The sequence below is a fragment of the Pristis pectinata genome, chromosome 5, assembly GCF_009764475.1.
Source record: "Pristis pectinata isolate sPriPec2 chromosome 5, sPriPec2.1.pri, whole genome shotgun sequence".
In the NCBI taxonomy this organism is placed as follows: domain Eukaryota; kingdom Metazoa; phylum Chordata; class Chondrichthyes; order Rhinopristiformes; family Pristidae; genus Pristis; species Pristis pectinata.
In genome coordinates this window covers 78763773-78779678 of record NC_067409.1, presented here as the reverse complement: position 1 = coordinate 78779678, position 15906 = coordinate 78763773, and the positions used below count along the sequence as shown (strand labels likewise).

The window sequence follows — 15906 nt, the reverse complement described above, 5'->3', positions numbered from 1 at the left end:
ATGAATAGCTCATGGAATCCAGGGGACGGTGGCAAATTAGACCCAGAAATGGCTTAGTGGAAGGAAGTATAGTAAAAGTTCATGATTGACAGGTGTTTTTGTGACCAGAGGCTGTTACCAGTTGGGTTTTACAGAGCTCAGTACTTGGTCCCTTGCCCAGTATAACACAAATGATTTTGACCTAAATGTAGGAGGAACGATGACGAAATTTGCAGATGATACAAAAATTCATGTTTAGTTGAAAATGAGAAGGAATACTTTAGACAGCAGAAAGATATAAATGCATAGTCAGTGTTTGAAACGCATAACATGATGACACAAATAGTAGCAAGATAATCACATCTCTATATTGCAATGGGTGAAAGCTCTCTGGATCACTCTTCTGATCAGAACACACATGTTTGTTACAACATGACTTGATTTAAGTGGTCAATCTACCATCATAAATGAATTATTTGGAAAACAAATTGAAGCAACAGGGATGTATCTTGACCAATAAAGGCTGCTTCCATCTGTGGCCAAAATAGAAAAACTCCTAATTCACAAGAGGACAAATAAAACTGCAAATTTCAGAAGACTTAATATTTCATACAAATAATTAATGCAGTTAAGCCTCACTGTAGAAGAATGATAAAACTGCCAACTATCCAGGATGAGATTATACATTTACATACAAAATTTCTGTAAATAGGTTTTACTGAAATAACAAATGATATATGTAGGACTCGAAGTTAAAGGTTTAAATAAATTACCATGGCAACCATCATGGTCTTTCCGATCACTCCATTTTACAACACGCAAGTTTCCTTTCCAGCCTGCTGCAGGCATTGAACCAGGTACACCTGTGGAATGAATATGTAGTATTAAAAGGTGGCAGAAATTACAAATATTGCAAGCCTCAAGAATCTATCATGTCAGTTTTCAATAAAGCCACAAGGTGTGTGTTGGAGTTTTGTAAAGTGCTGATAAACCTCTGAAGTTTCCACTTAGAAGTTAAAAAGACACAAAAGTACCATTATAGATTTAATTCTACAGAATTACTGTCCCAAAACTGCATTTTCAGCAAAAGGAGTTCAACTGCTATTGGATGCAAGTTTCTCACTGCTGGTGGTTTTCATTGCAGCAGTTTGACATTGTGAATTAATTCTCAGACAATAAAAGCTTTATAGAATATTAGGTCATCTTGACTTACACATCCAATGGTGTGTTGCCATCAGTATAGAAAGTAAATGGTAACAAAATTGGCATTTAACTGAACATATAGTTACTTTAAATAGAAAATAAGATTGCCAAAAGATATTAATCTGAACTTTTTATGATGGGCGCTAGAGTGTTATTAATATAAAAATTGTGAATGATGTTATCAGACTTTAAGCAGTTGAGAAGGACAATCATTCTGAATGTCTCTACTTGAGATATGGATCTGAACAGGAAACACGGGGCTACAAGTCTCTGAAACATGGAGAGGCCAAAGACATTGATATGTTGAGAAGATTCCACTCTGCACGTCGAGGAAATTGCAGTTCTTTTAAAACTTGGTCAAATTATGATCCTCCCAGAACTATCTACTGGAACCCAGGGAGTGTCTTGTACACATTTACTCTATGAGAGGAACAAAGAACAACACAGAACACAGATGGGTCAAAAGTCATAACGTACAAATATTTTACCCTGAGAGATATTCTAAGATAAACTTGAGATCTCAAGCCTAAATACTACCAATAAAAGCTAGACCTCCAATACCACGAACATAGCATGGTTAGCATTCTATTTGGTTGCATAGCTAAATGGCAAAAATATAAAATGGCCCAGACAATTGGCAAAATAGATATTCTTCCAGCGAATCTGGAGATGACGTCCTCACCTTTCAGCAAGAAGTCTTGAAGTGAAAGTAAAAGGCATTTCTCTCAGCAAAAATGTGATATTTCATGGAATTTGGAAACCAGTCCATTGCCCTGATACAGCTCTAGCCCTGGCATCTGCCCTTCAATTACATTTTGTTTTATAATTTGCCACTAGTATAATAATTCAACTTGTAGTACAAGTCAGAGACCAGAGATAACATCCACTGAAATTCTGTAAATCACTCATTTTATTTCAGTGGTTGATTTATAATATCAAATATTTCAATCTTCATGGCTGGCACCTGCCATTCTAGCTAATCTGCTTTCTTTAAACAATCCACAAGGCCATCGCTAGATGGGCTCATCTCGTTGCATTTCCTCCTGATGTTTCCCTTTACATTTTGTCTGGACAACATATTCCTCCCCAGTACAAATGCTCAATCTGCTCTATCGAGCCAAGCACCTCACTTTGACCCTGGAGACAAGTGTAGCTGTTGTCACACTAGTAAAGCCTGAAAGGAAATCACACCACTAAACATATAACATAAAATTGAGCAACTGTTGTTTACCTTGACTTATTACTCTAGATATGGATGAATATTAAAACAAAAGAAGAATTATCACCTAATTTTAAAGTTTAATCCTAAACTTCAGGTGTAACAGCATTGTTTTGTGCTTACCACTAACATCCCACCTTGGAATTAAGCACAGCCAGAAATTGTAAAGTGTGTTTTAACCTCCCCAGCATGTCACAACTTTAGCCTACCAAACAAATTTCCCACATTAACCATCTTGTAGCCTTTTGAATGGGACTAGTATCTAGAGTTTTGCACTCCAGGTCTTTGCTCACAAGAATGTTTGACTAAAACTATATAAATGCATCTTGACCAGCATCTCTCCAGTCAACAGCGACAACAATGAATGGTTTGCATTTATAGCATTCTCTCCATGACACTAGAAAATCCTAGTGCTTTGCAACTGATGAAACACTGTTGGAAGTTGTTGTAATGTAGGAAACTTAACAGCCAATTTGCACACAGCAAGTTCACATTGTAGCAGGGACCAGATTTGTTTTTAGCAATCACATTTCTTCGTAATACTTCTCTGAAATATTGTGTAATGTTTTGCAATTTTAATCCTAGCTAGCGAGGAATTCAGTAAACCCAAAATGAATGTCAAAGAGCTACCCATCTTATAGCTGGCCCTCTTCTGAATCTGGGTACTGAGGGACCTGAACTTAAAGCAACCCTTCTCCCAACCTCCTTGGTAATCAGGGCCTTTCTGTCTCATTTGTAAGCGGGGCAAGGCATTCAGTCTGGGCAAAGACTTGGCAATGGGCTAAGGTTGAGGATATTGGAAAAGGAGGGTAGCAAGTTTCCACTAGTTCTTTTGCCTCCATGATGATGGTAGAATGGGACTTCTGTCTACTCACTGGTTGCAACTCTGATCTCAGCCTAATTTTTTTTTGCACGTCACTATCTGGATCTGGTTTTCTCAATTTTCTTTCTCAATCCCTCTCTCTTTTCATGTATCAGTGTATGGTCTCTCCCTCTCCCCACTCGTCATTCACTTTCCTGTTTATCTGCCTGTGTATCAATCTCACATTGCTCTCCTTCCCCTCTCCCCATATGTTTAGAGGGTCATGAGCCAAATGTAGGCAAATGAGACTAGCTCAGATGGGCATCTTGGTCAGCCTGGGTGATTTGGGCTGAGGGGCCTGTTTCTGTGCTGTATCACTCTAGAACTCCACCTTCCACGTTTTCTCTATTTCTTGCATAGAGTCTTGTCTCTTTTGGATTGAGGCCAGGTGAATGAAGAGACTCAGAGGCAGAGACCTTTGGTCACACTGGACAGTTCCAGAAGTGATAGTCTGATTACCTCACAAGCCAGAAATAAATCTCATTATGTGTAACAGTTGATAGAGGATGTCAGTGAGGTCGACTGCTGAAGATCAAGGGGCTGGAAGCCCTGAACAGAGAACCAGTCACATAGTGGAGGCGGTAATTGACAGATGTCCGGAAGTGCTAGCATCTCACTGGATGTGAACCAAGTTTCAGGATGCTAATGCACTTGTCCACAATAAACTGATGGATATCACACTCCCTGTTCAGGAGGGGAAGGACATTATGGAGAAGAAAAACAAACAAAATTCTGTAAAAACTCAGTGGGTCAGGCAACATCTCTGGAGTGAAATGGACATACGACATTTCGGGTTGAGACCTGATAAAGAGTCTTGATCTGAAACATTGACTGTCCATTTCCCTCCACAGGTGCTGCCTGACCAGTTGAGTTCCTCCAGCACCTTGTTTGTTGCTCCAGATTCCAACATCTGCAGTCTCATGCATCTCCATTCTGGAGAGGAACAAATCTGACTGATACATGAAGGGTAATGGTGGGGTGGGGGGTTGTAGATTGTAGAAAGTGAAGGAGGTTGGTGAGGTTAGGCATCAGCTTGTGTAATTGGTAGAAAGCTGGAGTGGTGGGTGCTGGTGGTGGGGATGAGTCAGGTGGATTGTTGGTTAAAGGGAGGGAGGAACCTTGAAGCAGTCTTTGGAGAATATTAAGTATGGAGGATTAATCCATTATCAGATCAAGCTTGGAATATGGGCAAGAGAGTTGAGAGGGCTGGAGAGAAAATTTCAAAGATTCACCACTCTTTGAGTAAAGAACTTTCTCCTCATTTCAGTCCTAAGAGACTAATCTTTTTTTTAGAATCAACCCCCAGTTCTCATCTCCTCAGCCATGAGAAATATTACTCCCAGATCTACCCTGATAGCCCTCTAAGAATGTTGATGTTTCAGTGAGATTACCTCTCATTCTTCTAAACCCTAGAGAACAAAGGCCCAGTCTACTCACTCTTTCCTTAATTGACAGACCTGCCACCCTAGGAATCATAGAAAAATAGGGACAGGAGTAGGGCTTCCAGTCTTTTGATGCTACTCCACCATTCAATACTATTATGGCTGATCATCCAATTCAGAGACAAGGTTCTGTCTTCTTCCCACACATCTTGAACTATTTGACATTAAGGAATATATCTACCTCTTTGTTTAATATATTTAACAATTTGCCCTCCACTATCTTTTGTGATCAAGAATTCCCCAGGGTGAAGAAATTTATTCAGATCTGCATTTTTAATGGCATTCCCCATATCCAGATGCTGTGGCCCCAGTTCTTGGGTTAAGTGAGAAGGAGGGAGAATGGGGTTGAAAAAAATTCAGCCATGATTGAATGGTGGAGCAGACTCAATGGGCTGAATGGCCTAATTCTGCTCCCATATCTTATGGTCTTAAGACATTGTTGCATTCCTCCCTGACAAGAAGATCCTTCCTCAGATAAAGAGACCAAAATTGCACACAAGATTCAAAATGGTGTCTTACCAAAGCCCTGTAGAACTGCAGCAAGATATCATTGTTTTCCCAAGTGTTCCGACATTGCATCTTCTATTATTAATTCTAGCACTTCTCCCACTATTGATATCTTGCTCCTGTACTCAAATCCTCTTGCAATGAAGACCAAATACCAGATACCTTCCTAATTCTTTTCTTGACCTGAATGTTTGCCTTCAGTGACTGGGGCACAAGGAAAGTTAGGTCTGGTTGCATCTCCCTTTCTCACACCATTCAAATAATTTGTTTTTAGAGCCAAAGTGGATAATTTCACATTTATCCAGGTTAAATTGCATCCACCATGCATTTGCCCACTCACCCAATGTGACTGAATCACATTCCAGCCTCCTTACACCCTCCTCATAGTTCAAACTGTATCCTACCCCCTCTCCTAGCTTTGTGTCATCTGCAAACTTGGAGATTACGTTTAGTTCACTCATCCAAGTCATTGATGCCCAAGCACTGAACCCAGCAACACCTCACTGGTCACTGTCTGCTACCCAGATAAAAAAGACCCCTTTTTTCTATTTCCTATCTGTCAACCAATTCTCTATCCAGGTTGGTACCTTACCTTCAATACCATAAGCTTTAATACTGTACACTAACCTCTCATGTGGGGCCTCATCAAAGGCCCTCTGAAACTCCAAATACACCACATCCACTGGTTCTCCAAGTATTCTACTACTTAAATCCTCAAAAAAAAACTCCAGTAGATTTGTTAAGCACGATTTCCCTTACAAAAACCCATGCTGACTTTCACCAATCCTATTAGTGTTTTCCCCAAGCGTTCTGTCATTACGTCTTCTATTTTCAATTCTAGCATTTTCCCCATTCCTGACATTAGGGCTTTGGTCTGTAATTCCAATTTATTCCCTGTAAGGAGAGAGTTAAATTGAGCAGAAGTCCTATTTGGTTCCTCCTTGGTATGTGCAACTTTAAAATGGTGGTTGTAAGACAAAATGTTGTCAGCCTGGAATGTGGGGAATGCTTTTAGAACCTACAGGAGTACTGACGTAGAGCCTTAGGAGTGAGTAATAATGGCGAACATGTCTTTCTGCTGACATGCTGTCTCTGTCTTTGAGATATACCATGATCTCTCTGCCTCTGAGATAAAATATCTTTATTAGTCACATGTACATCGAAATACACAGTGAAATGCATCCTTTGAGTAGAGCGTCCTGGGGGCAGCCCGCAAGTATTGCCACACTTCCGGTGCCAACATAGCAATGCCCACAACTTCCTAACCCATATGTCTTTGGAATGTGGGAAGAAACCAGAGCACCCCGAGGAAACCCACACAAACACAGGGAGAATGCACAAACTCCTTATAGTGGCCAGAATTGAACCCGGGTCACTGGCAGCGTAATAGCGTTACGCTAACCGCTACACTACCGTGATGCATCTAGGCCAAGGGTCATCAAGAGATAAGGTGGTATAGATTGGTACCATAACTGAAAAGAACTGGTGTAGGAATTATGCTAGGTTTTGAAAGGTACAAAAAGAGGCAACTTTTGTGCAAGTTGGAATCTTCACTTAGGGGGGGTCACAACCGACACTAAGTGACAGAGAAGGTTGCGTGAAAGGCTGTCAGACACTTGGGGTTCCCTCCCGTAATATGTAGATCAGTTCACTGAATACCATTTTGTTTCCTTCTTTATTTTATTAAGTTTCTTTCTTTTTGTACGTTATTCTTAATATAACTCAAATAAAGTAGCCTTTAACATGCATACTGTGCCTCCTTTGTTTGTGAATGCCTCTTGTTGCTGAATCAGAAAAAAACAAGGAACAAATTTTAAAATAATTTTGTTACAAAATTGGCATAGTCAGCAGGATCCAGCACAATGTTTCGCCAACAACTGGAGGTAGCCGCAGGCGGGTTGGTGTTTAGAGTACTGACAGTCAACACCCATGATTTTGGAGCGTGTTGCCCTCCCACATGTTGGAGAGCTGAGATGGAAAGCGGTGGTAGTGATCTCCTGGGTAAGGTAGTCACTCTGTTGAATGAGGTAGGGTTTCCCAAACACAAGGAGGGTAAGGTTATGGCCTATTGGATCTTGCTGTGCGCCTGGAAAAAGACATATGACGGGTAGTGGAGCAACGTGGCCACCCTCACTGGGAAAATAGTAGCCCTGCAACAACAAAATGTCACCTTATCTGAATCGCCTAAGTTAGCCTACGGATGGGCTGACAAAGCTGAAACCCAGCAAACCAGCCTAGCCTGTAGGTTGATTAAAGCATGCCAGGAAGATTGGGCAAGGCTGAGGGATTGGGATCCGGACCCCGTCAGAATAAGGGCATTAGCGGCCAAGGGTTGGGACCCCGACAGCTGGGATGGCAATATATGGTATGATCTCGACATTCGGTGTGGTGACGGTCCCAAGGATCTCCCACCGAGGTGTGAGCAGGGCTCCACATATGAGAACCTGAATGTACAGACCCACCTGGTAACAGTCCATGATCGTAAAACCACAACAACACCAGAAGGTGAGCAGATGACACAAGAGGAAAGAGTGACCAGGACATGGAAGGCTGAGGAAAAGGAATAAATATACGCAAAAGACTAGGGAGCCTCTCTCCTCATGGTTAACTCGGTTATGGGATACGGGTGCTGGCATGGTGCCTCTGACCATGGAGGAGACCAATGACTTGCTCCCTTTTTCCACACGGGGTACTATTAATAACCAGGTGCAGAATGGGAATGGTGAGCTTACGGACTTGCTTACACAAGTCCGACGCGCGGTATTTAGGGTTTATCCCTCTGCTGTAGACTGGGAACAACAGGGTGTGCCTTGGCACACCATAGACGAAGGAATTATGACGCTTCAATCCATAGTTACGCACTTGGGGATCACGGATTGAGGTGGGATGGCCTGGATGATGAGATGGCTGAATCAGGGACACGTGAGCAGATTTGTTCAACATGTGCCCGCACACTTACAGGGAGTCCTGTTGGCTCTCTTGGCACCGCAACTGGGGTATCCCTCGTGGGAGGCACTCGATAGGATGGAGGGACTGAGGCAGATTGATGACAGAAAAGCGAAGGTCAAGGCCCTGCAGTCTAAGGGAGGCGCAGGAGGCAGGAACAATGACATAGGCAGTACCCCCCACCCCCTGGTTAACCCACAGAGAAATGTTTCTGGCCCTGTTGAAGGCAGGGATGGAAAAGACAAAGATTGATGGTATTCCCATGGGAACCATGTACCCCCTATGGTAACATCACTGTGACAGTAAGAAAGTTGAGCCTAGTGCCCCTCCTGTGGGAGGACAATTTATGACCTGGGCCCAAGTGGAGGAAATAATGGAGAAATGGGCTGACAACATGTCGCTCAGTATTTATCAATGACATCTTGCTAAGAGGACCCGTCTAGGAGGGGCCAGCTGAAGCCCTGGATATGCTGGTAAGGGGAGGATAGTGGCAAACGGAGACAGTTACACATACTGGGTGTCAGTACTCGACCATTTGGTGTGTTTAAACAGGGAGAAGTTGACAAAACAGAATGATCTCTGAACTTATTTTGAAAAACTGATAATAACAGATGTTCTTGTCTTCTTTAGGTGGAATGAGAGTGTTGGAACTAATTCTGTTAATGACATGGGCATTTCTTCGGGTAGAGAGTACCCTCTGGATATGTAGGAACAACACACACAGACCTAATATGAAAAAGGAGACATCCTCCGATGTCACAGCCCCCTGACACACTTGTGGAATCTAACAGTAATTAATTGTAATTGGGTTCACCTCACTTGAAATAAAGCATGGGACTGGGGAATGAATGGTGAGTGAAAATTGGCACTGCCACGTGGAGACTAATTTGTCACCCCAATTTTCAATGCCCGGCACAAGGCTGTAATGCAGCCTACGGTTGGGACTAGTGTGATATGTAAGGGAGGGATTGAGATACCTGGACAGAGGGTGACAACAGTGGAATGTGAGGATGGGGGTTCAGCAGGGGTAGACACCAGGCTATGGTGCACTCTACAAGTAAGTGGGCCCATTATTTTGACATGCAGGGCTTCTGGCTCTCTGACCAACTATAGCATAGATTGTAATTTGACTGCCCCAACCCCTGCCTCTACACCCACTACAGTTTTAACCACCACCACTGCCCCAGCATGTGATGAAAACACTGGCTTGATTATGACCCCCTTTGAAGAGAAGATAACATTTGTGCCCCGATATTGACAAGTACAGGTAGTTTTAAATTTAACTGGTTTGGATATTCCCTTTTGGTGTCTCGTGAGCATTAGGCAGACATTTCATCACCTTCTGTCAAAGCAATTAGCTGGCCGAGGGGTGAGTGCAACTCGGAGGAAACATGGGCTAGTGGAACTAGTAGGAGCTGGTTATGCTGCTGGATTGTCCACTGTTAACACCAACGATATTGTGGAAGTAGACACACAGATACGACGATCGAAGGATACTCTTAGGAAACTTTTGAAACAGCAATCCAGGGATATGGGGTCAATAGCAGAAATGGGCAAAGATGCTGCCCAACTGATCACTGAAGGGCTGAAAGTGTTGAAACCCTACCAGGAAACCATTAATACATTGATTGACAGATTAGATAATGTGTCACAAAGTTAGCACAGAACACAAGTATGTGGGGTATATTCTAGCTGGCTGTTATGGCAGGTACGGGGAGGTATTCTCCAACTGGCATTGCACCAGGTGCCAGATTGGATTATGGATAAACACCTCCAGGAATGGAGTGAGACTTCTCACCCCTCCTGCCTATTATGAATGATAACCTTAGCTAACCAGGTGGACAGACCATGTCAGGATAGCTGGGGAAATTATATTGTGGCCATTACCTTGCATGTCCCAGAGCAGACCAATAAGATATTCCCTTTTTTTCGGGTATGTAATATAGGGAGGTATGACAGAGGGTTATGGATAGCACCCCACCATCCACCTAACCATGCCATTGTTAAGGGTAATACACCCATTGGGATACAGCTGGAGAAATACCATAACAAAAGGAACACACTGGGCCTGCCCAGAGGAAGCGTTAGCTACGATTGAGGGAGAGTGTGGATTTACCCATTATAATAACTGTAAGATAGCTATTGACTCCCGTCCCAACAGAAATAGAACTATAATATTGTACACGGCAGGGTAACATTACATAGCTACATGTTGGCTTCAGTACCACAAGAGGGGAATAAACTGCTCACTGCCTGATCATAACATACTAATCCAAGGGTTGACATCCTCCATTAGTATAATGGAAATGGCAAGGACCGAAGGAAGTAATGAATAGCACCCTGAATGTCAGAGCAGAGAAAAGGGATGAGGATTTGTGGAAGCTTGTTAGACCTGTATTACTTCCCATTCCACATTTAGAGATTAATTTGGACAGGTTATTAAGACGTGGGGAACAGGTGATGCACGAGTGGATCATTAGGGAAGGCCAAGCCTGAGAAACAGAGGTAGGTAAGGATCTGAGGGGCAGAACCAGTAGAACCAGTAGAACCAGTTCTGGAATTGGAGAACAAACATTCAAATACACCCCTAGCTTAGGATCCTTTCACATCTTTCGATAATTGTGATATTGGTTGTGCTTGTAGTGCAAATTATTTTAGCTCACAGTCTGAAGCAAGAGGTTAGAAGACTGCAGTGCCAGGCCTCTCCTGTGTCATATGATTTATTATCTATATAGAGCCTACATTACGATAATCCTGCTGTTTAATCCTTTATGTTATAATCAATTTGTATTTAATATAGTGTTTTGATTTTATACAACATACTAATGAGAAATCAAGAGGTGGAGTGTAAGGAGAGAGTTAAATTGAGCAGAAGTCATATTTGTTTCCTTCTTGGTATGTGCAAAAGTGTGTAACTCTAACATGGTGGTTGTAAGACAAAATGGTGTCAGCCTGGAATGTGGGGAATGCTTTTAGAACCTACAGGAGTACTGACGTAGAGCCTTGAGAGTAGGTAATAATGGCGAACACGTCATTCTGCCGACATCCTGTCTCTGTCTTTGAGATATACCATGCTCTCTCTGCCTCTGAGATATGTGCCTAGGCCAAGGGTCATCAAGAGATAAGAGGGGTACAGACTGGTACCATAACTGAAAAGAACTGGTGCAGGAATTATGCTAGGTTTTGAAAGAGGCAACTTCTTTGTGCAAGTTGGAAGCTTCACTTAGGCTGGGTCACAACCAGTACCAAGGGACAGAGAGAAGGCTGCGTGAAAGGCTGTCAGACACCTGGGGTTCCTTCCATCCAGTTCACAGATGCGTATCATTTTGTTTCCTTCTCTATTTCATTAAGTTTCTTTCTTTCTGTACGTTATTCTTAATATAACTCTAATAAAGTAGCCTTTAACATGTGTACAGTGCTTCCCTTCTTTGTGAATGCCTCTTGTTGCTGAATCAGGAAAGAACAAGGAACAGATTTTAAAATAATTTTGTTACATTCCCTTATTCATTTTTGAATAGTAGGGTTACTCCTCTTCAACCTGCAAGAACTGCTCCAGCGCCTAACAAAGTTTGGAAGATGAGCACCAATGCACCCTTTTTTCCAAGGCCATTTCCTTTAATACTCTGGGAGACAGATTGTCAGGCCCTGGGGATATGTCTGCTTTTAGCTCCATTAATTCCCCCAGCACTATTTCTTCAAGATCCTGCCCCTCTGTAGATCTCTGGATTCTGTATTTGTAGTTGCCTTAGTGAAGAGAACTAAAATGTGTTTACTTGTTCTGACATTTCTTTTTTCTGAACTTCTCCATTTCTGACTGTGGGGAACCTAGACTTGCCTTACTAACATGTTTCTCTGCATTACAGTCAGTTTTTCATGTCTCCAGTACAGCTACTCTTATGTAGTGGTTAGCGTAACGCTTTACGGTGCCACAGACCCAGGTTCAATTCCGGCCGCTGTCTGTAAGGAGTTTGTACATTCTCCCCATGGCGCGTGGGTTTCCTCCGGGTGCTCCGGTTTCCTCCCACATTCCAAAGATGTATGGCTTAGGAAGTTGTGGGCATGCTATGTTGGCGCCAGAAGCGTGGCGACACTTGCAGCTGCCCCCAGAACATTCTACGCAAAAGATACATTTCACTGTGTGTTTCAATGTACATGACTAATAAAGAAATCTTATCTTAGCCTTCTCTGGCAAATGTTTGAAAGATAAGCATCAGCTACTCCCATTTCCTGTAGTCCTTTCAAACAGCGCATTGGGATATTTTATGTCCTGAGTGAGCAGGTGAGGCCATGACTGTTATCGAAAATATAAAACTAAAGACACTGCACAGCACCATCAGCAATGTGCCAAAGCCTTGGTTTATACAGGAAACAGCAGATGCTGGAACATGGAGCAAAAAAAAACACAAGATGCTGGAGGAGCTTAGTGGGTCAGGCAGCATCTGTGGTCAAGATGAAGGGTTTCGACCATTTCCCTCCACAGATGCTGCCTTACCCACTAGGTTCCTCCAGTGTATTGTTTTTTGCTCCTTGGTTTATATGTTCCAGTCTCTGAAGTGGACTTATACCTACGATAGACCATAGAACAGTACAGCACAGGAACAGGCCCTCTGGCCCATAATGTTGTGCCAAACTAATTAAACTAGCAATTAACCGCCTAACTAAACTAACCTCTTCTGCCTACTCAAGGTCCATATCCCTCCATTCTCTGCACATTCAGCCCAAGAGCCTCTTAAATGCTTCTATCCTAGTTACCTCCACTACCACCTCTGGCAGTGCATTCCAGGTACCCATCACACTGTTAAAAAAACATGCCTCAGACATCTCCTTTGGACTTGACCCCTCAGACCTTATATGCACACCCTCTCGTATTAGACATTTCAACCCTGGGAAAAAGTTACCCGCTGTCTACTCTATCTATGCCTGTCATAATCTTATAAACTTCTATCAGATCCCCCTCCGCTGCTCCAGAGAAAACAACTCTAGTTTGTCCAACCTTTACTTATAGCACATACCCTCTAATCCAGGCAGCATCCTGAGAAAGCTCTTCTGCACCCTCTCCAAAACCTCCACGTCCTTCCTATAATGGGGCAGCCAAAAATGAATGCAATCTTCTCACTGCCAATCTTGACACTCATTTGCCCCACCACCCGGTAAAGATTTGAATTTGTTCTCCCTGTCCAAAGACTGAATCTAACTCTTCCTTGTGGTGGAAAATGCAGACATTGTACCTACCTGGTATCCTGTTCAATGTTATCCAATAGTGTTCATCAGGACTGTATGTATCCCTTGACCAATTTAATAAATCCAGGGCACGCTTGTCCTTCAAAATAAATTCTACGAATTCCATTGTCAGAGCATAGTATGCAGATCCAAAATAAATAGTTATGTTGTGGGGAGGGGGAGATTTAAGTTTCTTAGTTCTGATTACGAAGGAATTATTGGGAGACAGGACCTGCTTGTACACGAACTTGGTGCGGATTTTGGCATGATCTGGGGGCAAAACGCCAGGAGTAATGTTCTTCCCTTTGAAGGTTTTGAGGTGACGGATGATCTCCAGGTTGGTTTTCAAGGGGAAGTCCTGACCACACAGGTTAAGAACGTACTTCCAGCCGGTCTTGAGCTGCAGGAGGTCGGTCAAGCACCTGATGTCGGCTTCCAACCGAGACATCCCGGCGTAGACGATGGGCTCCATCCTGGAAGCGAGGAAGACGTTGCTAAAGCAGGTCTCCAGGAGGTGCAAGCGCCTCTGAAAATGCCCAGGGGACTTCTGATCGACGTGGATGCAGTAGAGGTTGTGGGGGCGGTAAATGGTCCTGAAGAGCCTCTCGAAGGTGTCGAAATCCTTGTGCACGGTGATGATAAAGGCTAGGGGGAAGTCGGTCTCCTCCACTCTGAGCGGGCTCCTGCGGTAGAGGAGCAGCGGCTGCAGGCGCTGACAATAACCCATTTCGGGATCTCCTTCTCCCGCACCAGCCGCCGCCCTCCTCCTCTTCCAGAGAAAGACCTTTTTGCCCTGGAAGTAGGAATCGCAGACAGGCTCCAGGCTCCAGCCGGGCACTCCCCTCTCGGACAGTCTGATAAGAGCCCTGGCTCTGCCCCAGCTCTGGCCCAACTGAGTCCCCTTGATCCAGATGCAGCCCGCCGCCAGCCCCAGCAGCGCCAAGACACCGGCTTGGATCCTGCATCTCGCCTTCATTCCACAGCCGTCTACAGCTCAGAATGGTAACACCGGGCGGCGCTGGATGCCCGAGGTGAACCCCATTCACGCCCGCCCTGGGGCGGAGCGGGACGGAGACGGGGTAGGTCCAACAACCCGCACCCCCACTAACCTTCGTCCCTACCCGTGCTTCGGCCGCAGGCAAAATGGGCAAAACTCAGACGCTAACACTTCCCGTTCCGGAAACTGTGCCGTCTTTAACAATTATTCAAGCTCCTAGTTATTTTTAAAGTGGCCGCTTCTCAAACAGCACTTAAACTTACGCAATGGTGGGAGGAACAAGGTTTTATTTTGATGTGGTGAATTTAAAATGATTTAGAACGATTTATGGGTTATTTCCGCAAGTGGGGGAAAGTTGACTTTTTTTTGGAAAATCAGTTTTTGGTAACTAATAATATCAACAAAGTCCGTTTCTAAAGTGAAATAGCTGCTGAGGTCGGGCGGTCGAGGGTTCCGGCCGGGTCACCTGTTTGCCCCTTTTCCAGGCTTACGTCTGTGCGCGGGTGTCCTTGGATATGGAGCACGCAGTATCGGCGGGCACCCTGGCTGAATTCCGCGATAGGTAGGCCCCTCAGGGGAAAGTATGTGTGGTGGATGGTGTGAACCAGATTATTTTCTGAAGTAGTGTGTTTTGAGGTAGTTTAGATACCGTTATCTGCTGTTGTTATGTAGTTAGAATATGTCTGGGTGGTTTCTTTCTTGGTATTGGCTTTTTTTTTGTGTAAGTTACGGTAGTTTTAACACTGCATGTCATTTTGTAGTGCTTTTGGAGAATAAATTTTTGTATATTCAAAAAACGTAGCTGTTAAGATCCTTCATTTTGCTTTCCCAATGGAAAGGACACAGCACAAATCAGAGATAACTGTGTATGTCCTATTCTTAAGCAGTCTCTCAGGATTGAGGATGACTTGCTTCCACTTCCAGTTCTGTCGGTTTTGAAGTGGCTGATGAAGCTCATATAGGGCCCGCAGACTCTGTCACAGAGGAAGCATGAGGTACCTAACTGGGTGGATGGTTAGTGTGTGAGGTGGTCCACTGCTTGCACAGTCCTGATGAAAGGCCACAGGATTCTCAAATGCATCTCGAATGCTACTTCTCCAATTAGAGCAGTCGTAGACCAAAGGGTCACAGGAGTCAGTGGGGATGTTGTTATTTTTCAAGGGTGCTTTGAGTACACTCTTGCATCTTTTCTCTTGTTAATCTTGTCCTATGACAGAGCTTAGGATAGACTGTCTGTTTCGGCAGTCTGTGCTGGGCATACATAGAACGTAAAACAGTACAGCACTGGATAGGCAATTCGGCCCAAAATGTTGTGCTGATCTTGATGCCAATTTATACTAAATGTCCTCCTCCTGTGTATCATCCATATCCCTCCATTCCTTCCATATTCATGTGTCTATCTAAAAGCCTCTTAAACTCCACCAAACTGCCTGCTTCCATTACTACCCTGGGTAAGCCATTCCAGGCACCTGCCACTCTCTGTGTAAAAAAAAAACTTGCCCCTCATGTCATCTTTAAACTTCCGTCTTCT

At 43.7% G+C, this 15906-nt stretch overlaps 2 protein-coding genes across 3 annotated transcripts in view; both read right to left on the bottom strand.

The window, feature by feature from the left end:
• LOC127570177 (N-acetyllactosaminide beta-1,6-N-acetylglucosaminyl-transferase-like) overlaps positions 1-15906 on the bottom strand; it is a 113461-nt gene that overhangs the window by 27380 nt on the left and 70175 nt on the right. The window contains exons 1-2 of one of the 2 annotated variants that reach the window (XM_052015435.1): positions 13391-14619; positions 753-842 (exon numbers count right to left, since the gene is read on the bottom strand). In XM_052015435.1, coding sequence (XP_051871395.1) covers positions 753-842; positions 13391-14354 — 1054 coding nt within the window. In that variant the 5' untranslated portion in view covers positions 14355-14619. Of the gene's footprint in view, positions 1-752; positions 843-13390; positions 14620-15906 lie in introns of those variants that run through there. The other variant, XM_052015432.1, reaches the window with a different exon arrangement.
• The window catches only part of rbm24a (RNA binding motif protein 24a), a 146550-nt gene that overhangs the window by 108762 nt on the left and 21882 nt on the right, over positions 1-15906 (bottom strand). The window lies entirely within an intron of this gene.